This window comes from Nomia melanderi, chromosome 1, assembly GCF_051020985.1.
Source record: "Nomia melanderi isolate GNS246 chromosome 1, iyNomMela1, whole genome shotgun sequence".
Classification (NCBI taxonomy): domain Eukaryota; kingdom Metazoa; phylum Arthropoda; class Insecta; order Hymenoptera; family Halictidae; genus Nomia; species Nomia melanderi.
Window position 1 is genome coordinate 15,749,065 of NC_134999.1, and position 26,606 is coordinate 15,775,670.

At 37.3% G+C, this 26,606-nt stretch overlaps 3 protein-coding genes across 6 annotated transcripts; 1 reads left to right on the forward strand and 2 right to left on the reverse strand.

Annotated features, from left to right (window-relative positions):
- The first annotated feature begins 1,652 nt into the window (after positions 1-1,652).
- On the forward strand, positions 1,653-3,006 carry LOC116431079 (NADH dehydrogenase [ubiquinone] 1 alpha subcomplex subunit 7). The gene is made up of 3 exons (XM_031986001.2): positions 1,653-1,866; positions 2,430-2,611; positions 2,807-3,006. Exons 1-3 carry the CDS (start codon positions 1,798-1,800, stop codon positions 2,871-2,873), a joined length of 318 nt encoding a protein of 105 aa, XP_031841861.1. The 5' UTR covers positions 1,653-1,797; the 3' UTR covers positions 2,874-3,006.
- Positions 3,007-3,097: 91 nt separating this feature from the next.
- Positions 3,098-12,927, reverse strand: Pi4KIIIalpha (phosphatidylinositol 4-kinase III alpha). Of its 2 annotated transcripts, XM_076365285.1 has the most exons (23): positions 12,787-12,927; positions 11,578-11,971; positions 10,854-11,368; positions 10,454-10,769; positions 10,237-10,299; positions 9,691-9,915; positions 9,421-9,607; positions 9,113-9,320; positions 8,751-9,005; positions 8,323-8,675; positions 7,830-8,250; positions 7,654-7,761; positions 7,384-7,590; positions 7,038-7,314; positions 6,474-6,966; positions 6,273-6,408; positions 5,862-6,194; positions 5,507-5,794; positions 5,188-5,419; positions 4,519-4,861; positions 4,172-4,445; positions 3,690-4,096; positions 3,098-3,568 (listed from the first exon to the last, which is right to left on the reverse strand). In XM_076365285.1, the coding sequence occupies exons 1-23, from the start codon at positions 12,874-12,876 to the stop codon at positions 3,343-3,345; spliced, it is 6,351 nt and encodes a 2,116-aa protein (XP_076221400.1). In that variant the 5' UTR covers positions 12,877-12,927; the 3' UTR covers positions 3,098-3,342. The 2 variants fall into 2 exon arrangements, with proteins under 2 accessions (XP_076221400.1, XP_076221393.1); XM_076365278.1 differs by lacking the exon at positions 10,237-10,299.
- Positions 12,928-13,332: 405 nt separating this feature from the next.
- Positions 13,333-15,071, reverse strand: LOC116431076 (zinc finger HIT domain-containing protein 2). 3 transcript variants are annotated; one of them, XM_076366043.1, is made up of 5 exons: positions 15,009-15,071; positions 14,414-14,711; positions 14,073-14,333; positions 13,781-13,984; positions 13,333-13,692 (listed from the first exon to the last, which is right to left on the reverse strand). In XM_076366043.1, the coding sequence occupies exons 2-5, from the start codon at positions 14,540-14,542 to the stop codon at positions 13,369-13,371; spliced, it is 918 nt and encodes a 305-aa protein (XP_076222158.1). In that variant the 5' UTR covers positions 14,543-14,711; positions 15,009-15,071; the 3' UTR covers positions 13,333-13,368. The 3 variants fall into 3 exon arrangements, with proteins under 3 accessions (XP_076222158.1, XP_076222111.1, XP_076222138.1); XM_076365996.1 differs by having other exon boundaries at positions 14,876-15,064; XM_076366023.1 differs by having other exon boundaries at positions 14,970-15,047.
- Positions 15,072-26,606: the final 11,535 nt, after the last annotated feature.

Genomic DNA, 26,606 nt, shown 5'->3' on the forward strand with positions numbered 1-26,606 from the left:
AATTTAATTTTTAATTAGTTTTCATTCAATCTTTAACCGGTTCTGATTTATTTAATGAATTACTTAATTTTTAATTAATTTTCATTCAATCTTTAACTGATTCTGATTTATTTATGGATTACTTAATTTTTAATTAACTTTCATTCAATCTTTAACCGATTCTGATTTATTACGGTAAAAATGTAGGAAGTAGAAAGCTCAAATAGACCCAACATTCTTTGTCTTTTTTACATCGTCTTTACAAATGACACATACTTTCCCCTGCTGGTTTGCTGGAAACTAATCTTGTTTATGTAAAAAGTGAACCAGTAAATGTATCATAATCTATTTTTGCGCGAGGGACGCGAATGTTCCTGAAAAACGACCGATGACGAAAAAGCTAAACAATGTCACCAGTTATTATGATAAAAGCCGTTCTGGGCTTATGCAAATATGTTTCAAACGATGACTCGATCACTTATATTTCGCAATAACATCGTCATTTAAGCGAAAAGGAGTTCGGGAATACCAAAATGTTCCGCCATCGCATGTACGCAATAATCAATTACGAAAATGGTCAACATAGACCCATGAATGTCAGTAATTAAGTAGAGAATTAATAATAATCTTATTGCTCTTTAAAAAAAATAGTTGAATGGTCCTAACAATAGCAGTATACGAGGAGATTTCAGTAATTTATTCGTATTTTACACGCATGAACATGTAAAATATCGTCAAATGATATTACATGGAAAATATAAGAATTTATATAACAATTTTTATGTATTATATATGTTGTATATATTATAGAATATTTTCCATATTTACATACATTCTGAGAATTACTTTTGAAAAAGTTTCCCAGAGAAATTATTATTTTTATTGTCATATTTTATTGTAGAATAACGATATCGTAAAAATAACAGAAAATATTTATGAATGATAATACTAGTCTCTGATGTGATAGTTAAGTTTGAATGTTATGAAGGAAGTCTGATAATCATATGGATGGGAATACCAGACTAAGCTGACGAGTGAAAATTTATTGTGCATATGAAATGTCCCATGATGCGAGATTTCTATAGCATTACTGATCGTGTGATCTGAGAAGATATGCATAAGACATAGTAATTGAATGCGGAAGCAAGATTTAATATCGAAATAACATAACTCAATTTTTTATTTGAATAAAATTATATACGTATGAAACTTGTCTGTTATTAATATCTTTTCCGATAGATTTTGTATATCTATACACGGTTATACAAAATAATAGTAATAAATATAAACAAAATAATAGTAACAAAGAGAATACAAAATAATAATATTAATGTTACAAATAAGATTTCAAATTTTACCGCCTTAATTATAAAGCGCGTAAATTGAATTATGAAGAGGTTACTACGCAAAAGAATATTATAATAAGAATTCTTTTATGAGAGGTAAATCATAAGATTAAGTCCATAAGTCATTCTTGTCGATATCATTTTATTCGTACAAAAAATTTCCAACGATAATGTATTCAGGAAAACATGAATATAGAAGTTGTTCCTTATTTAACCAAATTAAGAATAATTAAGAATATTTAAGAATTTCCATATAAACTGTTTTGAGGAAATTTTTTGAATACTGAACAGTCGAATGATTTACATTTAATTTGATATCGAAATGTAATCGACTATCGATTGTATATCGATGTTTAAAAGTGCGATATAATATTGACAACGTTCGATCTCAGTGCTGATGGTTAAGTGAATACGTACGCGTAAAAAGTGTTTTGTTTATCTACTGTTAAACCGTTAATTAAATAAACTAAATATGCCGTCGAAAGTTGAACCACGTACCGCAATACCTCTGGTAAAAATGATGAGAAATCTTTTGCGAGGTGTAAGTATAATTCTTCGTATATTTGTCGTTCATTTAACGCGTACTAAGTAACCTATAAATCATTTATTTTTGTGAAAATTACGTAATAGTTTGTTTTTATATTAAATTACTATATTGACAACATTTCTTACATACCGATTTCACAAAATGACAATTATAAAAATCATTTAATGAAATTGTAGATCTTTAATTGATACCGGTTATACAGAGTTACAAATCAGGCTAAACACTTTTTCCATAAAAGAATTACATAAATACTGTAATTTGTTTATTGAAAAATTGTTGACATTTTGAATTGGTATTAGTTTATAAAAAGAATTACACAGTAACCCATCTAGGCTCATTTTAAATTAAGAATTAGGGTCTTGAAGATTGAAGTTTTCTATTCGTAATGACTCTCTAAACTTGTATGATTTTTTTGCCAAGTTATTGAATTTAAAATATACGTAAAAATAACAAAGAGGCATTGAAAATTTAATATTTCTAGAATTTTTGTTGTTTATTTCCGTATATTTAAAATTAGAGTAACATTTATTAATTTCAGAAAAACATTAACATTTCAGAGACGTGTTGTGGAAGCGGTAAGATTTCCATGTAATGTTGCTGACCGTACACAACCACCTCCTACAATACCTTATGGACCAAACCATAAAACTTCTAAAGTTTACTATTATACACGCGATGCCAGACGTCTTGTTCAACCACCCATTGCGATATATTCAGCTACTAAACAATTAGAAGCAGGGTAACTATATTTATCATTTATATACATACAGCATATAAAATATATATTATGTTCATATTTTTCTTATCAATAATTTTTCTTAATCTAAACTAATTATCAAAAATTTCAATTTAATAGTTTAATTTGAATAATATTGTATATATTCAAAATAATTGATTACTCTTCGTTAAATAATAATTATCAATTTACATTTAGGAAGGGTGCTCCCAGTGAAGTTAAATATGTTACACCAGGTAAAGTTTACAATCCCCCAACACAATGAATGACTATGATAAAATATTTATTGAGTGTTAGTTATGATATAGCTACTACATGTAACAAATGATTATTAAATAAGATGTATGTAAACTGAGATAATAGAATATTGTAAATAAAGCAGACTTTTTTTAAAGTAATTCTTCCATTTAATGTTTAATCGATAACAGTGCATAAATAATAAACAGAGGAATGTTTTCATATACACATCTCCTGCAGTCGGCAGGCGTATACAATAAATCTTGGGTTTATAATACATTATTACATACATACAGAGCACAATGCTTTCATAAAATTTCTGTGAGTCTAAGAAATAACATTGACACTGAGAGGTTTGTACAATCAGCAGATTAGATACTGCCATATCTAACAATATAATACACGGCGTATTCGTTTAACAATTCTTTGTAGAAACAATGAATTTCTCCGTTGCAAACTAACAATTATCAACGGAAATCTTTCGAACAACATATAATTTAATAAGGAATTTGATTCTGATAATACTGTATCATGTCATAAGTTTTCGTACGGAAGTTGAGGTAGCTGTTACGTATTACAGTGAGCATAAAAGCCGCAGCATCGCGGTCAATGGCTGTCGGCACAAACCTGCTACGTAATAGCTTGATCGTTTGACCGCGGAAACAAGGTAGCCCTGTGTCAAGCATTAGAGAAACTAAAGAAATAATTGCTTCTTGATAGGGTCTGTAAGAAAAAAAAAACATTGTCATACACATATATGCGCATTGTACCAAATATTAATAAAATTACTATTATGCTTATTATTCGATAATTATATGTTCGTTTAAGTATTATAAAATGTTACCTCACAGCTAAGAAGGCTTGTACACATAATTCCATAAACCATCGAAAGGGTGCGGCCTCCATTTTTCCTCCCATAACAAGCACCATTTCATCAGTCAACTTAATATCAGGTTCAAACCCTAAGTTACCACCTGGTGAACTTTCGAACATAAACCCAAAATCGATATGTATAATATGACCTTCTGTGTCCAGCATAATATTCCCATTATGGCGATCTTTGATTTGCAAAAGATATGTGATAACGCTGTAAGCAGCCATTGATTTAACGAAGTTGCGGCGGACATTCTGGAATTCCTTTGTTGTCTCATCCCCGTAACGTTTAATAAAATATTGATACATATCAATATCTGTAGTACGACCTAGCTGGTCGCGAGACGTTGCATTTGGTACACATTCTATGACACCACACTAAAACACACATTAATAGTTTTCGTTGAAATACCTTTAAATAATGTAACATTTTTTCTAGAAGTGCGGCATTACCCCAGGCGCTGTAGCTACTACTCTATACGGGAACAAAAATAGATTCAATCCCACTTTTTGGAATATATTCTTGAAAATACTGATCACTTGCAACGCCAACATATCTTGTCTAACGTCGTCGCCAACTTTGAAAATAGCTGCTTGCCATGTCTCCTTTTCTGGTTCTTTTTTAATGTCTGCTTTCCCATTCGATACTGCTAACGCTATATTTTCTAATTCGTTAATTCCATACTTTTGTACTTTGAAACGCGCCAAAAATGGTGCTTTTGCGGCACTGTGATGAATAAAATATTAGAAAGTAATGTCAACAATGTTTGTACGTGAAATCATTCGAATTTATTACTCACCTTTGCATAGGAGTTCCACTTTGATAATCAATATCAAGAACCATAGCTTCAGGATTAGAAGGTAAATAACAACCAGGTTGTACTTTGATCTTCGACAAAGCTTTTAAACACGCCGATTTACGTTCAGGGCCCTTTGGATATGGTCTTATTTCACCGGAGATATTCGTAATCTTTTCAAAGAAATCAAATTCTCTTTCGTAGAACTGTTTTGCTTGTCCTGACAGTGATCCTAAAATACTCTTTACTAAAGAATCCAGTATATCGAAGAGAACGGGATCTTTAATTTGTTTATCCTCGTCCATATACATGTTCGTATGCATGTTCCAAATTAACTGATGCGCCACTACCTATACGAGATTAATCACAACAAAAATTTAAATGATGCCGTTAACGTTAACTAACCCTTTGCACTCGGGTAGTGACTCTCAGTCATCATTTGATTTGACGCGGTAAAACTGTAAAATCTGATATGTAATGTTGAACTTTGTATAATGCCCGATACGTAAAATATTCAAACAAAATAACTTTGTTCCTCAATGTACTTGTGATTTCCCTTTGAGTTAGTTTCAAAAAATATCGTCTTCGCCTCGTCAAAAAATGTTAAACGTTTCTAGTGAGAAACTTCCAAGTACAAAAGATTAAATGAAATCAATGTAATTTCTTTATCACCTACTTGTGAACGTTTCGAAATTTTTTTAATAAACTCTATTACGTAACCCATGGTATCATGGCGTACTGCTTGCACAAGTTGAGGTATATAGAAAAGCACAGCATCAGCTGGATAACTACTTAGCACCCCTACTGCATACTGCGCAGAGATCGGATGATGAGGGAACTGACGGGAGAAATATGCTAGTGCTTGAATAGGAGACACTCTTTCCCATGTTAACATGTACACCAACTGGAATATAATCATTCAATTATAACAATTTAAAACTTTTGCTTCTATGGAACGTTCGGGATTCATGATATTTCATTAATATCTTACTTCAGGTACGTCATTAAGTAATGTGTCCGTGGTTACGAGATACTGTAAGGCTTCTGGAACGTGCATGACCGGCACAGGTTTCAGACGAACTAATCCACATACTTCTTTAATAATGATTTCCGAATTCTTTAATCGGACTGGTAAAAATACAGCAAGAACAGGACTGATTTCCCATGCGAGACGCGTGTATTCACACCATTTATTATTCATTGCTTTAGCACGCCATTCTGCGATACTCGATTCACCTGGAAGTGCAAGCTCTTGCCTTCCACCAGGATTTCTCCAAACCTGTGTATTAATATGTCGAGAAACATACATACAAACTGAGGAGTAGGGAATATAGAGTTAATCTTACCAGTAACATTTCTATTTCAACGGCTAATAATTCCAGAATTAAGTTTCTCTTTTTAATGTAATCCTTTACGAAAACATTGGCATTCATAACACGTTTGCTACGGTTACTGCGTTTACCGAGTGTATTGGTACTGGTCGACATAGGGACTGTATTAATCCATACGCTCGACGATGTTTTCGAAAAATCATTACCCGTTGTGCCCAATGCTGTGCTTAAGGAAGCAATTGTTTCACTGTGGCCGAAACCACCAGTTGTATAAGACTGAGGTGTTAACATCTCGAATTCACTCTCATTCCCAGTCATTACCAAGTACTTTTTATCACTATGCATGACCTGTAGAAAATAAATTGAGTACAGTGTTGTTAATTTTTCATATCTCCATACGATCTCTGATGATTAATATTCTATTACCTGCCAAAAGCGTATAAGTGTGACTAAGTCTTCTCGCAGCTGTTCAAGCTCTTGTGTAGGTACTTGACGTTCTCGACAGAAGTAGTCCAAACAATTACAGTAAACACGTTCACGTAATACGTTTTTGCTCAAAGTTCTGTGAACATAATTTATTATTTTTCTACTCGCATTCATTAGACAGCACTACACCCTTCACAATACCTTGGCAAAATATCTCCTTGAAGAAGAAGTAATCCGCAAGAAAGTAATTTAAAGCGGACGCCAACTGCAGCAATGTGGCGACTCATTCCGGGTTCTTCACCAGAAGCACCGACAGTCATTGGCAGCGACCGATGTAGCAAAGTAACAATCATGTCAACTGTTTCTTGGCAACAATATTTAGCAGTTTCAATTAATTCTACGATAAAAGTAACCCAAATTTCATGAGGTTTTGTTTGTGGAGGATTTGGGCCTAATTTGCACCCTTCGTATACTGCCAGTGGACTAACTTCCTCTTCATCTGGTGCGAATAAACCCATTCTCTTATCGACAGTGTATTGCCATGCAACAAGCATTTCTTGTAAAAAGCGTAACTTGAGATCTGGACGAACAGTAAGTATCCACTGCCAACATTCCACTGCTGTGGTCATGGCTGCAGGTGTGAATAATTCTATCTGCGAAGAAGCTACTGTATGCAACAAACGTCTATGTATTCCTGGAAGCATAGAGTGAAGTTATTTCTTGAAAACGTAAAGTAATCGTTTGCGAGAAATTATTAGGAATTACCTGGCATAGAGATTAACAGCGCAGTGGCACGCCAAAGTGCACTGCGATGCTTCGCATCATCATGGGAACGACAGGCCATCCAAACGGCTTCAATCAACAGATCAATTACTTTGTTCCTGCTCTCTTCAAAAGATATCTCAGAAGTAGAAAATTCGGTTTGCGCTAAAGAGAGCATTCCTGCTATTTCTCCAGCATACCGTGACCTTGTGGACATCATTGACAAAAGCCATGAACTAGCTCCTTTTGGACCACGTGGTCGTTTGTCTAACGAATTAGTCTACAAAAACAGTGCACCTTAATATTATGACATTTCTAGAACATTAGATACTACAGAAAACAATTTTACATTTGGCAAAGCTGATGGAGGAACAGCGAGATCCACAAATTCCAAGACTGAATCTGTAGACAAGCACAAGCCAGAATGATGTTTCAATCCGGAAGATGGTATTTGATTCACATATTCCTGCAGATGTGATCTAGTAGCCTGGGGTGCCCATTTCATAGCTTCTTGCACTATACCTTTACATCTTGCGGTAAAATCTTTTACAATTATCTATATTACACAAATTGATATTAATCTTGGAATAATTTAAACGCATAGTAACAATATGTATACCTCTCTTGCTTCCAGTGAGTCCATAAGTTCGATACTGTACGATGTACCAGGTATTCGTAATATCGGTGTTTCTTCGTTCGGATCAATTTGTAATGAGAATGACAGAATCTACAAAAATAACAGTAATAATAATTGCATAAGAAATATTCACGTGTACAATAACTGTAGATGCATACCTGTAATATATCCAACATACTCCAAAGCACCTTACAATTCCATAGAAGATGCGGGAACGCATCTACTAAAGCACTGAGATATTTGTCGGCTATCCGTCTGATTTGCTTATGTACGTGGTTAAAATGCACCAGGAGAAATTGAGCATGATTTTCCAGTTCCCTTTCACGCCTTTCGTCTTTTGGTTTACGTTGCATCACGTCTTTGAATTTCACAAAGACAGAATCAGCGACGCAACATATACACTGCCACATACCACTCTTTTCTTTTTGTAAATCAGTGTCGCATAAGTATTCCATAATGGGTTGCAAACTCGGCTCAGGACTGTTTGCCACCCTTAACGTTTCCAGCCAATAAACAGATAATAAATACGTGCACTGAGCAAATTGTAATTTTGTTACATACTGTGATATGTCATTGGTTCTATAAAAAAAAAATCATTTTCAGTATACAATCCACTGATACGAAGTGAACAAATTCAATGAGGATATTCACCTAGTAGTCAATTTTAATATTTGGCTTCTTAATTCTTGCAATTCGTTTATGGATACACTGTCATTGCGAACAGCGGATGTATATTGCAGTTCCCTCATCTCAAGGCGAGCGCTAGTCTGCGAAATGAGATACGGTGATTTGGCAGCAATTTCCTTGACACCTTCGTACCACTCTGCCGGCCATAATCTCGATGCTTGGTCACCAGCGAAACCCATTACAACGCAGTAAAGCCAGAAATCTTTGAAGAGCTTAAGAAGTCTTTTCTGAGGATGTCTGATCGGTGGTAATCGGCGAACCAATATGGCAATCACAGGAATCAGCACGCCTAAATTTCCTGCACTACTTGCTGCTTTCTAGTAAGAAATATCAAAATTAAAACGGAACTGTACAAATTAATATTCACTATAGTAATTAATAAATATGATTACCGTTGCGGGAACATTGTTTGATACTTTATCACTGGCTCGTTTGCCCTCCAATCCAAGCTGAACGAAAAGTTCAAGCAAATGAAGCAACAAGTCGTCCAAGTCGGTTTCACCTTGTAAATTGGCTGCTATATTAGCGAGAGCATTCGTGACTGCTTTAGCTACGTGACAGTACTGTTTGCGATCGTCGTTCGCGGCATAAGTAGCGGTACTTGAGCCTAGTGACATGGAGAACATTTGCATTATCCCTTCATAAATCTGCAAAAAGAAGTGATACGCTCGTTTACACTTTGTTGTACGGTGATCGTATACAAGTATGTTGTCAACTAATTCAGTCATCGTTTCTTATTAATTCTAAACTCAACCTTTGATTCGCATTTCGCTATTATCATGCATCCTAACTGATCGACGATTAGATCAAGATCGCTTGGTGTACGGCAAAATAATTGCTGAAAAAATGGGAATATCGTGCGCATAGTCTTTGGGGTGTCTTTCAACGCAACAGCAACGTGTCCCAACATGATTACTATGTTTTTGGAAATTAACTCGCTATTTGATCTCTCATCGGAATCGCTAAAAGTATTGGAAATAAATCAGAAATCATAAAAGCTAAATATCAAACTTTGAAGGAATTAATTCGAACTTATAAGTCGAGCAGTATAAAGGATTATACCCATCACATTTATCGGCGGCAAATAATCTATTCGAGACACTGGCAACTAATGCCGGCACACAATCTGGATTTACAGAGTGCGCGGCTTCCAAAGCGATGCACAGATTTCCAATAGCTGCATCACGCAACTTTTCAAAAGCTGTTTGTATAGAGGACGTGGTTTGCTTCGAATCTTGTATATCTTTTCCTTGAAAAGAAGCAATTATTCGTTCATACCATCTATGAAATTGTATTTTACAAAAAGGGATAATGTAAGTATAATTGTATTACCTTTTCCATTATGTTGGCGATATAATTTAAGAAGAATCGGTGATGGTACAACCAGAAAATCCCGAAGATAATAAATAGAAGTACTTGCTATATTAGGGAACTTCTGTGCTAACTTTCCTAGTCCTTCCAGACATACCATCAATAAAGGCATATGTGCTAGCACCAGTTTTGGTCCGTGATTGGAGTTAATTTTTTCAACTAAACGACCACACAAACTATCAGCACCTGTAACAAAGTGCATATACATATTCTGTATCTGACAATTTATAGTAAACACGCAGTCATTCATAAGTTTGAATAACTGTTAATTCTAAATATTCTGAACTACTGTTTCGTAGGGATGAAATGCACAAAAATAAGTGATTCGTTTTCGCAATTAACGATTTAAATAAATGGTTAGAATGAAATAAAAAAAAAAAGTTGCAGTCAATGGAATGAAAATTAGGCCAACAAGGTCAACAGGTATATTCGTTAGTTAAAACTGTTGAAAGTTATTTTAGACAGAGGGTAAACAATCGGAATGCAATACAGGCTAAATTCTAATACCCTCGCCGATCAGCATTGAACTGATATCTGCGAATAGCGCAGATAAATCATACTGGTCTCTCACTGTAAAAATAACGTAACAGACCTATACTTCCCAGTGCCACAGAAGAGTTTCAAGAAAACAATATTTTACTATATTAAATAGAATTATTTAAAATAAGGTAGTTACTCGTGTACATACATACAGGTCTTATATTATAATTTCATTTCCACTTACCAGTTTCATCGCCAATTGCCCATACAAGAAGGTCAACGCACGCAGAATTAGCCATCACGTTTACTTTAAATCTATTTACAGTGCGAAAATTAGTGTCCATATCTTCCCTTTCACTTGCGTCGTGTTGCCGTGATTGTAATTCCGTTTGCCCCGATAGGAAAAGACCTTTCACAAATTCTTGTACGTCCCTTGTAAAGGGGGTGGGTAAATCGCGTTGATTTTGCAACAATTCTCGTAAAAGAGCCACCATTACGAGATTCATTGTCTCATTGAATGTACGATACGGAAATATTTGCACCTGACCAGAATTGTATATCTAAACAAGGTACAAACATTCAAGTAAAATGACTGAATACAATAAGTATTACAAAAATATACAGTGCAAAATAGGTAAACTAACTTGTTGAGCTTCTTCATCCAGGAACGTTAAAATTTCTTTAGTAAGTAACTTCTTTGCTAAAGCTAAGACACTTTGAAGATGCACCACGCTAAATTGCATTCCAGCCCTTCTCTCGGAACTTTCATTACATCGCATTTGGGGGAACTGATTAAAGCTGGATCCATATCGACTGAAGAAGTACACAGTTGCATCATAGGGTACTGATGAATACGATTGTAACGAAGGTCGTTTAGCATAGGGTAATTCGTGATCGCCAGTTAATAGATTTGGCGTATTATCTATAGCTGCATGGGGATTTAAATTACCACTTAAGGAACGAGGAATAATTGGCCGGAAATTGGAAAAACTATGTTGCTTCTTATCTGACGTTAAACGTGTTTCTGTGTTTGATGCAGTAAGAGGTGTTTCTGGTCTTGGGAAAATCCGACAAAGGAGCGGGGGATCTGTACATACGAAGCGGCCCATTGAACGAGCTAAACCAATTAATACTGGAACCACACTTTTGCATAACGACACTGAAAAAGGGAATAATATATTTTCAGATATATGAAATTAAATGATATTATTATAAATAGATGGCGGATATTTAAAAAGAACATATTTATAGATTTAAACGTATGGCATTTTATAAATGGTTCTATGTGATCTCATTTTCTAGATTATCATGTGATTGAATATATAAAAATCCATGGTTTACTTCTAAAAATATATAAAGTTAACTTACACTTTGCTTGCATTCCTCTACTTCCATTTTGATCTTTGTACCCTCTTATCAAATTTGTTAAAACTGCTAAGATTTCTACTTGTGTAGAAATGATCTCTTCGCGTGCAGGCTCACACCTAGCTGCGATATCGCTGAACAATGTATTCAAACAAAAACTAAAACGTTCTGCAACAGGAACCCGTTCACTAGGAGAACATCTGACTTCATCCAACCAAACAGCTTTGGGAAGACCACGTAGTAATCTCAAAAGGTAAGGTAAAATACGATCCCGGTGTTGTAGACCAGATTCCAGAAAATATATTCCCAATGCAATAGTTGCATCTTGACCCCTTTGATCCAATCGATATATACCTTGAGCAGATTCTTGTGGGCATAATTTAAACAATTGCATTACCTGAATCAAAATAAAATTATTTAATCATTCAGTTGTTTTTTTATTACAATTAAGAACAATATCAGTATAGTTTTAATACATGCAAATAAAAAAAGGACTAATAACAGTTAAAAATTAAATAAAAGAATGAAGTTAAAATAAGGAATAAAAATATCACCTATAGAACTACTACTTAGCAATAGATTGTAATAAACGAACTTCATGATTTTATTATCTTAAATATATTATATACCAATAGTTCTAAATATATCTTTTTTCTAAAAAATCTGATCTAATAAAAGGAAAAGTTTAAAAATTGTTAATGTCATTTAATCTCTTTTTAATCTGAATAATTTACTATTAATTTAATTCATCTATGTTTCCATGTTTTCATTTTGTTATAAATTAAACATCAGAAAGATAATCGTCTTTTACAAAAAAAATGTAATTGCCATTTTCAGTTAGATTGAAATTAAATTAAAGTAAAATTAACTAAAGTCATTTTAATAAAAATTTATAATAAATATTATGATTTATCAGTTAGAACAATTGTCATTCGTAATTTATCTGCAGTAGATTACGTCTGTAACGCATGACGAATCGTTTTGTATTTGAAACAAAACAATATTAATTAATAGTTATAAATATGCCATTGCCGTAGAAGGAAATTAATAATTAATCTTGGTGTTATATCACAAGATGACATGTCAGGATAACAGCTGACATGTCCTTAGAAATAACCTAATCATCATTGATTAAATGTCAAATTTGTATGTGTATACAAATATTATCAAGTATTTTATTAATTTATTATACATAATGAAGAATTCACACACCTTTTCCCATGGCGTAGGTTTAATTGCTGCAAGACATCTAGCCAAATGTTGGACGGCTTTCGAGAAAAACAGTTTCTCGTCCGCCACCATCTTGCCCACTATCCTTTTGCTTACGATCTGTGTAAATATCGTCTGCTTATTCCACTGACAGCCCATTTCAAGATCGAGATATCGTTCGAGATATCGATTCTTGAAATCGAAATTTAAATGTAAATTGTTGATTGGAATTTTTTAATTTTTGCACTATGTAATATATCAAAGTAAGTAATAGAAATTCTTAAATATTTGAAAATGTAAAATTTGCATGAATAATAAAGATATTTATTATTTACTATAATTAAATATTAATTCAATTTTGTTACTAGTTTAAACAGTTTATAGGATTTCATAATAATATTAGAAACAATGTTGTTTGTGTTCGCAAGATATTAATTATTTATTACAGAGTGTTTTCAAGTCATTAAATACTAAAATTTATTTTTTCAAACACATGTCAAGGAAAAGGTTTTGGTCAAGGTAAACGTGATTAAAACACAAATCACAATATTTAAAAAACGATAATACAAATTTATTTATATCCATTCATCTATTCATATTTAAATGACAACTTTTGATCCATGATAAATAGTATTCCAACTTTTTACAGTGCAAAAGAAGAATCTTTTTTGATAAATTTATTTTATCTGTACCATATCTTTGCAAAAATTTGTTTGAAAACTCTTTACTCCCAGCTTTATTTTTATTTTTAGACATTTCCTCCTTTGCTGCTGTTAATAGCCTGTACAATTCAGAAAGTGCAATTGCAATATAAAAATATTTATTTACTTGTTCCGGTCCTTGTATTATTAAATTTGCTGCTTCCTTAAAACCTAACAGACTTTTTTCATCTTGAGGCATCCAGTTGCACTAAAAAAAAAACAATAATTCTGAATGTTTCAATCTCTCATGTAATAGAATTACATAAAATGATAGTATAAAATTTAATAAAACTTACATTAACAATATTGTGAACAACAGCAGCTATTGCTGATTCTATACTTTCATATATTTTATTTAGTTTCATGTTATCACAGAGATCAAGAAGGATAATTGTAGCTTCTATTGGACAATTTAAATAGTCACCATTGTAATAATTTGCCATGTATGCATATGCATAAATTACATTTACTAAATTGAAATAAACGTTTGGAGAAGCTTTCTGCAGATAAAGAAATAGTATTTAATACTGTACAATTTATTACATTTATAGAATTCTATATGCTAAGTAATATTAATTAATATATTACCTGCAACTCATTAAATATAGGAACATCAATGAGTGGAGGATATTCCTTTTCTTGTTCATTACATTTTTCATCCATATCTTGCACAAGTTTCTTTTCAGTATGATAAGTCCACCATGGAATCCACTGAGGTAGCAATGTCTCTATTTCACCATTTTTTACTAATGCTTCAAATTCTTGTCTCTCAGCATCTGTTAACGCTGACCATACTTCATCAGCATTATCCAAATTTATATTCTCTAATCGTTTATCTAAGTCTGAGATCTGAAATTAATAAAAAACCAAAAATTAAAAGTGATGTATATATATACAACAATACTTTCAAAATGATAAATTATATTTACATCTTCTTCATCATCTGAATCCAACTGACCCTCTGTTACTTCATCGTATTCTTCAGCATTGCTTATATCATCTTCTGAATCAAAATTTTGGAAATCTGTATCATGTATTCTTTTCAGAATTGCAACCATTTTATTTATGTCTTCTGGATGTTTCTCTTGAGATTTCAATTCTTCTTCTACACATTCCTTATAGAAACTTTCTGAACATTCCAAATGAGCTTCAGATTTATAACAATCAACATTACAATATCCCAGACCGCATCTAGGACAAGTATATACTTTGGATTTCTTATTGCAACTGAAATAAGAAACAAAATTGTAGTTAAAATGTTATTATCATATATTATTTGATTATTCGAACTATCAATCTCCTTTTATTGCATTAAAATAAACAAAAAACAAAATTTGTATGATGACAATGATAGGCAATGATAAATTTGAGGTTATAATTGTAATTCTTACAATTTGCAGACATTATCTGTAACTATAGCGTTTGTTCCTAAATTGTTCATGATTTAACTAAACATTTATTTCGAATATAAATAAAATAATTTACATTTCCATATATTAATCACTAATAGAAAATCTCTCTTACTGGACGTTACTCTCTCAATGGCACGATAAAGCAGATTTCTACGTTTATCGAACATATTTACGCCTCGACGGTTAGAACTTTCAAGAATATTTTTTATTTCAAAAGGTATTAAATATATACAGTTCGTTTTACCTTTATATTAGTCAGTGAAAATTGACCCTTCTGAGAAAATTATACTTCACAGTTTTGCAAAAATACTTTATTAATGCCAAAATAATTGTATCGATCGTGATTGAGAAACAAATTAATATTAGAACTACCGAGTAATTCCATTAGATTTTCCAATCTTCCTATAGAAACTCCAATATTGTGTTTGTGGAGATCTCAATCGATTTATAGTTTAGTTTGCGTATTTTTAAATCAATTTTATTACTTATTTTCCTAAGAAGCGTCTGTTCCTTTTCAATAGTTGCAGAAGAAGAATCTAGGAATAGGTCATTTTGAGCCACTTGGCAATTCTAGTGTTAAAGGGCAAGGGGTTATATTCGAAATTATAACTTGGCCTCTTGCAGCAACTTCCTCGTGGTGGACTTAGAAACTAGCACCATCGCTGATAGAGAACTTCCTTTTTTAAGGTGCAGAATATATGAAATGAAAAAAATTCAATATTAAATTATTTAATACGTTGAATGCCATGGGGGTCACCGGCGACCAAACAAATTGAATTACTATAGTTCATTCAATTAAACGATGATTATTAGAAAACATTTCTATATTATAAATAATGCTATTTAATGCGGTGCCATTCAGCTATATCAATGTGCAATAATAATAATGCAATTTAAACAAATGATTTAATATTATATCTTTTCCATTTTGTGTATTTTGTCCAATGAAAACGTGCGGCATTCAACGTGTTAATACAATTGCGTTGTTATTATCACAGGTTTGCTCAGCTGCATATTACCACATTAGATAGCATTATTTATGGTATAAGAGTGTTTACAAATGATCATTGTTTAATTGAGGAAATTGCAGTAACTGAATTTGGGCGGGGGTGATCACCATAAAATTCAATGTGTTAAGGTATCCGTTAAGGCTGAACTAAGTTAGAATTAAGTGTTCGAAAGAAGACGTCGATCGTCCACTGATACTCCATCATCTCGGACTCAAGAAAGAAGACAGCCGCCGCGGGATTATTCTTAAGTGCGATACTGATCACTGCGTTTAAAATAAGGTTTAGAATAAGAACGGGAGGTCGGTGGACTTGAATTTCCACCCACCTCCCAGGGTCTCATTCGCAGCAACCTCCACGTGGTGGACCTGGAAACTAGAACCATCGCCGTCAGAGTAGTCCCTGTCGAGGATGGTGCTAGGCGAATGGCTGCGAATTGTGTTAAATATGCCGAGTAGTTATTCTTTATTTTAATTCTGATAGTGGTTTGCTTCGCATTACCGTGATATTGCCTATTTCCAATCAGATTCCTCTTCTCTGATTTCTCTCATATCGAATCAAGAACTTCCTCCTTGATTCCCTTCCTGTGCGTCTTGTCACCATAATTGCTCGGCATATGTGAGACGAATGTATTGTTTTATAAGGCGAAACTATGTCAGAATTAAGATTGTATCCCCCAATTTTGCTCTTGTTGAATAAGAGACTTCTTTTCTGATTCGCCTCATGCTCGAATCAAGGATTTCTTCCTTGATTTACTCCCCATACTGCGATGATTGTATAATAAAAGTATGCGTTGCGGTTGAACTGCGTTAGAATTAAGCGTGCGAAAGAAGACGTCGATCATCCGCCGTGGGATACTCCATTATTTCAGACTCAAGAAAGAAGACAGCCGCCGCGGGATTATTCTTAAGTGCGATACTGATCACTGCGTTTAAAATAAGGTTTAGAATTAGAACGGGAGGTCGGTGGAATTGAATTTCCACCCACCTCCCAGGGTCTCTTCGCAGCAACCTCCACGTGGTGGACCTGAAAACTAGAACCATCGCCGTCAGAGTAGTCCCTGTCGAGGATGGTGCTAGGCCAATGGCTGCGAATTGTGTTAAATATGCCGAGTAGTTATTCTTTAGCTTCTCTCTCTGATTCCGCCTGTGTCTCCATTTATCCGGTTCACTTGACCATGCTTGCAAGTGCATCGGGCCGTGTGATGTAAGTCAGTCTGCAGTTCACGTATCTCGGTGTTCGGCCTCGCGAGTAAGATCATGACGGCCACACCGTGACCGGGTGGTGCTCGGGCCGACGACTCACGGCACTGCTCTTCCTAGGATCTGACTTCTTCGTAATCCGCCCCTAATCCTGAGGTCTGACCGCAGGGCCGGGCGTTGGGAAGATAACGGGAGCCTACGAAGAGCACGTCGCCGTCCGCTAATCCGAAAGAGGAAGGGCACCGTAACTCGGGACTGTGGTCTGGCTGGTCTGATCACGGTTTGCTCGCGTCACCCCCCTTTTTAATAGGGAGACTTCTTCACCGATCTTCCCAGTTGTCGAATTAAGGACTTCTTTCTTGATTCGCTCCCTTTGCTTCTTGGTCCGATAATTGCTCGGCATATCTGCGACCGATGCGTAGGGACCTCGTCCTGGAGTCCCATCACTGCTAAGTCAAATGGCTACCCCCGACCTTGCTGGCAATTCTGCCCGACGGAATCCAAGTTTTGCACTTTGGAAACCTGGATTGTATAGTCTAAAGTCAATTTCGACCAAAAGTATCCCGACCTTCTCATCGGTCAGCCGGATGTAGCCTTGGTCCCTATGAGACCTCTCCCTGGTGTCCAATCACTGCTAAGTCAAATGACTACCCCCGACCTTCCTGGCAATTCTGCCCGACGGTGTCCAAGTTTTCCACTTTGGCAACCTGGTTTGTATAGTCTAAAGTCATTTTCGACCAAAAGTATCCCGACCATCCCATCGGTCAGCCGGATGTAGCCTTGCAACCTATGAGACCTCGCCCTGGAGTCCCATCACTGCGAAGTCAAATGGCTTCCCCCGACCTTCCTGGCAATTCTGGCCGACGGAATCCAAGTTTTGCACTTTGGAAACCTGGATTGTATAGTCTAAAGTCAATTTCGACCAAAAGTATCCCAAACTTCCCATCGGTCAGCCGGATGTAGCCTTGGTCCCTATGAGTCCTCTCCCTGGTGTCCAATCACTGCTAAGTCAAATGGCTACCCCCGACCTTCCTGGCAATTCTGGCCGACGGAATCCAAGTTTTCCACTTTGAAAACCTGGATTGTTTAGTCTGAAGTCAATTTCGACCAAAAGTATCCCGACCTTCCCATCGGTCAGCCGGATGTAGCCTTCGTCCCTATGAGACATCGTCCTGGAGTCCCATCACTGCTAAGTCAAATGGCTACCCCCGTCCTTCCTGGCAACTCTGACCGACGGAATCCTAGTTTTGCGCTTTGGAAACCTGGATAGTATAGTCGAAAGTCAATTTCGACCAAAAGTATACCGAACTTCCCATCGGTCAGCCGGATGTAGCCTTGGAACCTCTGAGACCTCGTCCTGGAGTCCCATCACTGCTATGTCAAATGACTACCCCCGACCTTCCTGGCAATTCTGCCCGACGGAATCCAAGTTTTCCACTTTGGAAACCTGGATTGTATAGTCTAAAGTCAATTTCGACCGAAAGTATCCCGACCTTCCCATCGGTCAGCCGGATGTAGCCTTCGTCCCTATGAGACATCGTTCTGGAGTCCCATCACTGCTAAGTCAAATGGCTACTCCCGACCTTCCTGGCAATTCTCCCCGACGGAATCCAAGTTTTCCACTTTGGAAACCTGGATTGTATAGTCTAAAGTCAATTTCGACCAAAAGTATCCTGACCCTATGAGACCTCTCACTGGTGTCCAATCACTGCTATGTCAAATGACTACCCCCGACCTTCATGGCAATTCTGCCCGACGGAATCCAAGTTTTCCACTTTGAAAACCTGGATTGTATAGTCTAAGGTCAATTTCGACCAAAAGTATCCTGACCTTCCCATCAGTCAGCCGGATGTAGCCTTGGTCCCTATGAGATCTCGTCCTGGAGTCCCATCACTGCTAAGTCAAATGTCTACCCCCGACCTTCCTGGCAATTCTGGCCGACGGAATCCAAGTTTTCCACTTTGGCAACCTGGTTTGTATAGTCTAAAGTCATTTTCGACAAAAAGTATCCGGACCTTGCCATCGGTAAGCCGGATGTAGACTTGGTCCCTATGAGACCTCGTCCTGGAGTCCCACCACAGCTAAGTCAAATGGCTCCCCCGACCTTCCTGGCAATTCCGGCCGACGGAATCCAAGTTTTCCACTTTGGAAACCTGGTTTGTATAGTCTAAAGACAATTTCGACTAAAAGTATCCCGAACTTCCCATTGGTCAGTTGGATGTAGCCTTGGAACCTATGTGACCTCGTCCTGGAGTCCCATCACTGCTAAGTCAAATGGCTACCCCCGACCTTCCTGGCAATTCTGCCCGACGGAATCCAAGTTTTCCACTTTGGAAACCTGATTTCTATTGTCTAAAGTCAATTTCGACCAAAAGTACCCCGACCTTCCCATCGGTCAGCCGGATGTAGCTTTGGTCCCTATGAGACCTCGTCCTGGAGCCCCATCACAGCTAAGTCAAATGGCTCCCCCGACCGTCCTGGCAATTCCGGCCGACGGAATCCAAGTTTTCCACTTTGGAAACCTGGTTTGTATAGTCTAAGGACAATTTCGACCAAAAGTATACCGAACTTACCATCGGTCAGCCGGATGTAGCCTTGGAACCTCTGAGACCTCGTCCTGGAGTCCCATCACTGCTATGTCAAATGACTACCCCCGACCTTCCTGGCAATTCTATCCGACGGAATCCAAGTTTTCCACTTTGGAAACCTGGATTGTATAGTCTAAAGTCAATTTCGACCAAAAGTATCCCGACCTTCCCATCGGTCTGCCGGATGTAGCCTTGAAACCTGAGACCTCGTCCTGGAGTCCCATCACTGCTAACTCAAACGACTACCCCCGACCTTCCTCGCAATTCTGGCCGACGGAATCCAAGTTTTCCACTTTGAAAACCTGGATTGTTTAGTCTGAAGTCAATTTCGACCAAAAGTATCCCGACCTTCCCATCGGTCAGCCGGATGTAGCTTTGGTCCCTATGAGACCTCGTCCTGGAGTCCCATCACAGCTAAGTCAAATGGCTCCCCCGACCTTCCTGGCAATTCCGGCCGACGGAATCCAAGTTTTCCACTTTGGAAACCTGGTTTGTATAGTCTAAAGACAATTTCGACTAAAAGTATCCCGAACTTCCCATTGGTCAGTCGGATGTAGCCTTGGAACCTATGAGACGTCGTCCTGGAGTCCCCTCACTGCTAAGTCAAATGACTACCCCCGACCTTCCTGGCAATTCTGCCCGTCGGTGTCCAAGTTTTTCACTGTGGAAACCTGGTTTGTATAGTGTAAAGTCAATTTCGACCAAAAGTATTCCGACCTTCCCATCGGTCAGCCGGATGTAGCCTTCGTGCCAATGAGACATCGTCCTGGAGTCCCATCACTGCTAAGTCAAATGGCTACCCCCGACCTTCCTGGCAATTCTGCCCGACGGAATCCAGGTTTTGCACTTTGGAAACCTGGATTGTATAGTCTAAAGTCAATTTCGACCAAAAGTATCCCGACCTTCCCATCGGTCAGCCGGATGTAGCCTTGGTCCCTATGAGACCTCTCCCTGGTGTCCAATCACTGCTAAGTCAAATGGCTTCCCCCGACCTTCCTGGCACTTCTGGACGAAGGAATCCAAGTTTTGCTCTTTGGAAACCTGGATTGTATAGTCTAAAGTCAATTTCGACCAAAAGTATCCCGACCTTCCCATCGGTCAGCCGGATGTAGCCTTCGTCCCTATGAGACATCGTTCTGGAGTCCCATCACTGCTAAGTCAAATGGCTACCCCCGACCTTCCTGGCAATTCTGCCCGACGGACTCCAAGTTTTCCACTTTGAAAACCTGGTTTGTATAGTCTAAAGTCAATTTCGACCAAAAGTATCCCGACCTTCCCATCGGTCAGCCGGATGTAGCCTTCGTCCCTATGAGACATCGTCCTGGAGTCCCATCACTGCTAAGTCAAATGGGTACCCCCGACCTTCCTGGCAGTTCTGCCCGATGGAATCCAAGTTTTGCACTTTGGAAACCCGGATTGTATAGTCTAAAGTCAATTTCGACCAAAAGTATCCCGAACTTCCCATTGGTCAGCCGGATATAGCCTTGGTCCCTATGAGACCTCTCCCTGGTGTCCAATCTCTGCTAAGTCAAATGGCTCCCCCGACCTTCCTGGCAATTCCGGCCGACGGAATCCAAGTTTTCCACTTTGAAAACCTGGTTTGTATAGTCTAAAGTCAATTTCGTCCAAAAGTATACCGAACTTCCCATCGGTCAGCCGGATGTAGCCTTGGAACCTATGAGACCTCGTCCTGGAGTCCCATCACTGCTAAGTCAAATGACTACCCCCGACCTTCCTGCCAATTCTGCCCAACGGAGTCCAAGTTTTCCACTTTGGAAACCTGGATTGTATAGTCTAAAGTCAATTTCGACCAAAAGTATCCCGACCTTCCCATCGGTCAGCCGGGTGTAGCCTTGGTCGCTATTAGACCTCGTCCTGGAGTCCCATCACTGCTAAGTCAAATGACTACCCCCGACCTTCATGGCAGCGAATTGTGTAAAGTATGCCGAGTAGTTATTCTTTATTTTAATTCTGATAGTGGTTTGCTTCGCATTACCGTGATATTGCCTATTTCCAATCAGATTCCTCTTCTCTGATTTCTCTCATATCGAATCAAGTACTTCCTCCTTGATTCCCTTCCTGTGCGTCTTGTCACCATAATTGCTCGGCATATGTGAGACGAATGTATCGTTTTATAAGGCGAAACTATGTCAGAATTAAGATTGTATCCCCCAATTTTGCTCTTGTTGAATAAGAGACTTCTTTTCTGATTCGCCTCATGCTCGAATCAAGGATTTCTTCCTTGATTTACTCCCCATACTGCGATGATTGTATAATATAAGTAATGCGTTGAGCGTGAACTAAATTAGAATTGTTCGTGCGAAAAAAGACGTCGATTATCCGCTCTAGGGTACATTATTTCAGGCTCAAGGAAGAAGACATCGATCGACCGCCGTGGGATACATCGCTTCATTTACTAATTATGCTATATTAATCCCATATTACTATTTATTGCTATGTGTTCCTGCATTTCAGTACAGACTCAAGAATGAAGGCAGCTGGCGTGGGATTATTTTTAAGTGCGAAACCCAAAAATGCGTTGATAATAAGATGTCGAATTAGAAACGGAGGTCGATGGAATTGAATTTCTATCCGCCTCCCAGGGTCTCATTCGCAGCAACCTCCACGTGGTAGACCTGGAAACCAGCAGCATCGCCGATGGAGTACATTCCCATCGAGGATGCTGCTAGGCTAATCGGCTGCGGGATTGTATTAAATTGTATTAAGACATTGTGCGCCGATTAAATTTCAGATACTAAAACATGGGCGTCAATGATTGTATTGATACATTGTTAAACATCAATCATACTGAAATTTATAAGCAATGGAAAAGAATAATAAATTCGATTTTGTAATTTTACTTTGTATTTTTATTAAATATATGTAAAATGTTACATTAACGTAGGATTAACAATTAAATAATAGACTAAAAATCCTCCACCATCGCGGGGCAGGCGCGCAGTGTGTTAATAACAAAAGCCAAGGTTCCTATAAAATCGTTGAGTGCAAACGGTTAAACAAGAAATTGCTTTTGATGTTGAACTCAAGGAGGTCGCGAGTATGGTGGGGACCTCCGACCTTATAAGGACAGTCTTGACAGTGGAGGGCTCAGTTCCTCGCGAACTCTTCAACTGTGAGGATGGGGGAGGACCAGCAGACCCTCCTGGACTATCCTGGACTATCCTGGGCTATCCTGGGCTACCCTGGGCTACCCTGGGCTACCCTGGGCTCCCCCTGGCTACCCTGGGCTACCCTGGGCTACATTGGTCTACCCTGTACCTCTCTGGGCATCACTGGTCTACTCCTACCTTCACTCTGGGGCACTGATGACCACTACTGGCTACCATCGATCAGTCGGGATTAATGCAGATCCATGGTGGCCAGTACTGGTGAATGCCAACGAGTGGTCCTCGGCTTCTCCTAAGCTATGTACCGATTGCGAACAGCGATCGGTGAGTCGCATGCTCTTTCTTTTTAACTCCAGTCACCGATCATGTCGTAGGACGAATGGTCCGTACCGATACCGGTGACTGGTGGTACCATTTTAGTAGTTTTTGATTTTGTGAGTGCAGTGACCTCGGATATGCCTCTCGAGGCATACCCGAGAGTAGTAGCATATTTTAATTTATTTATTAGATAGGATAGGGTTTTCTTGTACGTCGCGTTTAAAGTTAACTGTAAATACTAGCAACAATACTTTGACTTTTTACCGAATTACGAGTAACGTAACTTTATTCTGTACTATGATATGTAAGATATAACACAACCTTCAACATTGAATATTCAGATAATAAGATTGGGAACTTAGTGGTACATTAATTGTATCAATAGGTTCAGTCTGCTTTTTGATTTTTAAAGTTCGACTAACATACAGCCGATTGAAATGATTGATTATTCGCGTTAAAGTTAATTTAATCGCTGAAATATCACAATAAATATCGTACAAGAAAACATTTCGCGACGGTTAGGTCTCTGAATCGAAGCAACTACTTGTAAAACATTCTTATGATATTAGAAACAGCTGCTTCGACAAAGGGATCACCTAAGTATTTTTGAAAATGTGTTAAAAGTTTAAAATAGAATCATTCATATTGCTATTTCACTTAGAGTCACATTTTCTATTAAATTTCAATTTCTCTTATTGTTTTATCGAATATTACAGTAGTTGTACATTAGTACACTCTTCATTTCTAAAGTTAGAGAATAAAATTCTTATTTCTGAGTCAATTAAAGTAATTGTTGAGAACCAAAGAACATTAGTCCGTTAGAAAAATCAGAAACTAACATGATTTTATAGCTAGGATTTTCAGGATATTGTTTCCATGTTCATTGTTCGATCTCTCTCAAGTGCCCAGGTGCTACTTCGGAGAGTGAGAGCAATGGGCATGATGATATTGTTATTATTTAAACATGTGAGCGATATGACAAATACTCTTTATACGTATATATTCCAGTTACTGTAAATGAAATATATAAATTGTTTGTGGAATATATACACACTTTTCCTTATTCCCTTACTCAATAGAGTACGAATATTAACATATTAGAATACTTTGATCGTCCATACGTTACCAAACGACATAAAGAAGGGTAGAATTATATTAATTTCAATGACTTATTCGTGCCAAGTAAAATATTTTCTCAAAGATCGTTAGCCATTGCCAGTCGATTTCAGGAATTGATATACTAGAGTATGAGAATGTGGTTGTTAGTGAACGTCCCGGGACGTTCTCTCTAGGCGTTAGGTTCTTTCGCACTCAGGTGCATCAGAGACAATCGTGAAGTGATGTGTGTTTGTGAGAATGAGTCTCTTGCCCCTTTTTTAAATATAGCTATAGGTAGGCAGGTAGCATACTCTCTGGAATGAATGTTAGATTTAAGTAGGCAGGGGCCGGTGCTGGCCTTCGTTTCTGCACGATGGTCAGTTACCGGGGAACTTGAAAAATCAGTTCAAAGTTGATAGCAAAACGGAGCATGCCGTTTGCTGATCAACCTTGATCTCGACTTTTCAAGTTCCACATGGATACCGCGATCGCGATCGGTATTAGGCGCGAGTAGGCGAATCGTTCGAAATTGCTCGATTGCACTGTCGAATGATCGATGGCTGTTCCCAAGCCATTGGTCATTCGCTATCGAGCAAGCTCAGGGTTTCAGAAATGGTGGACTGCCGAAGAAAAGAAGAGGCGTATGCCGAAGAGGCCCCGACAAAGTGTCGCTCAAGAGGGCAACTATTAATGGCGGCCCATCTTAGCATGGAGATGGAGCGTCATTTTATGTTACTACTTTGTCACTGCACTCATTTTAGCTTCAATAGAAATGGTGGTGGTAGTAGTAGAAGTAGTTGTAGTTGTATTGGGCTGGCCATTGCCGCCCCAACGTCCAGCAATGAGCATTTCGCGATTTTTAATTAGCGTTGCGAGACAAACATTACGGTTTGAATTAGAGCTGCGAATGATATAATCGCGATTTCGATTACAACTATTTTTAGTACTTGGTTTTTGAAATTGCTTTAAAGATAGCTTTGCGTATGACAAACATTGATCGCGTTTGACTTTAATACTATTAAATATAAAGCGCAATTATGTTAAGTGACACGTAGTTGTCTTGATTTTGAGATAGCATTGCGATTAATTGAATAAACGCGTTTGACAAAGCGTACTTTATTAAATATAATATCCATTTATTAATGTAGCGTTGCGAAATCGGTAGATCGCGGTCTTCTTAGAGTCGCGACCACGATTTTTCGCGTTGTCTTAGAGTTGCGTTGTATTAAATGCTCAAACATATGCTGGAACCATAAGAACCACAGAGCAATTTGCGTTACTGCGAAACGTGGTTCTTTGTAGCTAAAACAGCTGCACATTATAGCCCGCAGCCCAAAAGGCTGCCCCGTATTCTTACATGTAGCGTGACGTATAAAGAAACTGGTGCACGCGAGTTATTCGTTTTAAATGAAATAATTTAGAGTTGCGTTCGATACTGAAACCCTCGCGTTTTTATTGTATGATATTTGTAAAGTAGCGTTGCGATTAATCATACATTTTTCGCGTTTCTTATTGAAAACTTTGCTCATTTTATTAATTAGCGTGGCGAACAGTAATGCACCTCTCGCTTTCATTATTGAAATACTTTTATATTCCGTAAATTAGTGTTGCGAAATAAATGGTCCACTCTCGCGACTTTTATAGCATATATAATGTACAGAGTGGACAGTCCCATATTTTAAATATCCATCCTCCTATTCAATTTCATGTAATTGAACAAAACTTACTATCTAATGAAGTGAGTTTTTGTTTCAGAGGAATTTGGGTGGGATAGAGGATGCAATTCTAAGGGGAAAATGGTATATATCTTAATTTTAATTCTAATTTAATTTATTTAATCCTTTGTGTTTCTGTTTCAGGGAATATTATAACTGCAATGGTAAGGAAAAATCGTATAATTTTTCTTAGGCTCCATTTCTTAAATTGTATTCATCCACTAATCGAATAAGACAGTTTCTGTTTCAGTTCCTTTAGCTTATCCTTCTTATTTGTTTCAGCACTAATTCTAATGTATTTTTAATACAATTTCAGTCTAATTTTAGTCTAATCTTAGTTTAATTTTCCTTTAACATTGACACATCATTAATTTATTCATAATATAATCGTTATTTAACATTACTGCAGGGCATTTACAATTACCTCACGAACATTTTATAAATTTGTTAGTGTTGTATTTCCGTACAGTCTCAAGAAGCAGTATATTATTGACTATGATAGTTTTAGGTGTGTTAATAATAAGATTTAGAATAAGAACGGGAGGTGGGTGGAATTGAATTTCCACCCACTTCCCAGGGTCTCTCCCATCAACCTCCACGTGGTGGACCTGGAAACTAGAACCATCGCCGTCAGAGTAGTCTCTGTCGAGGATG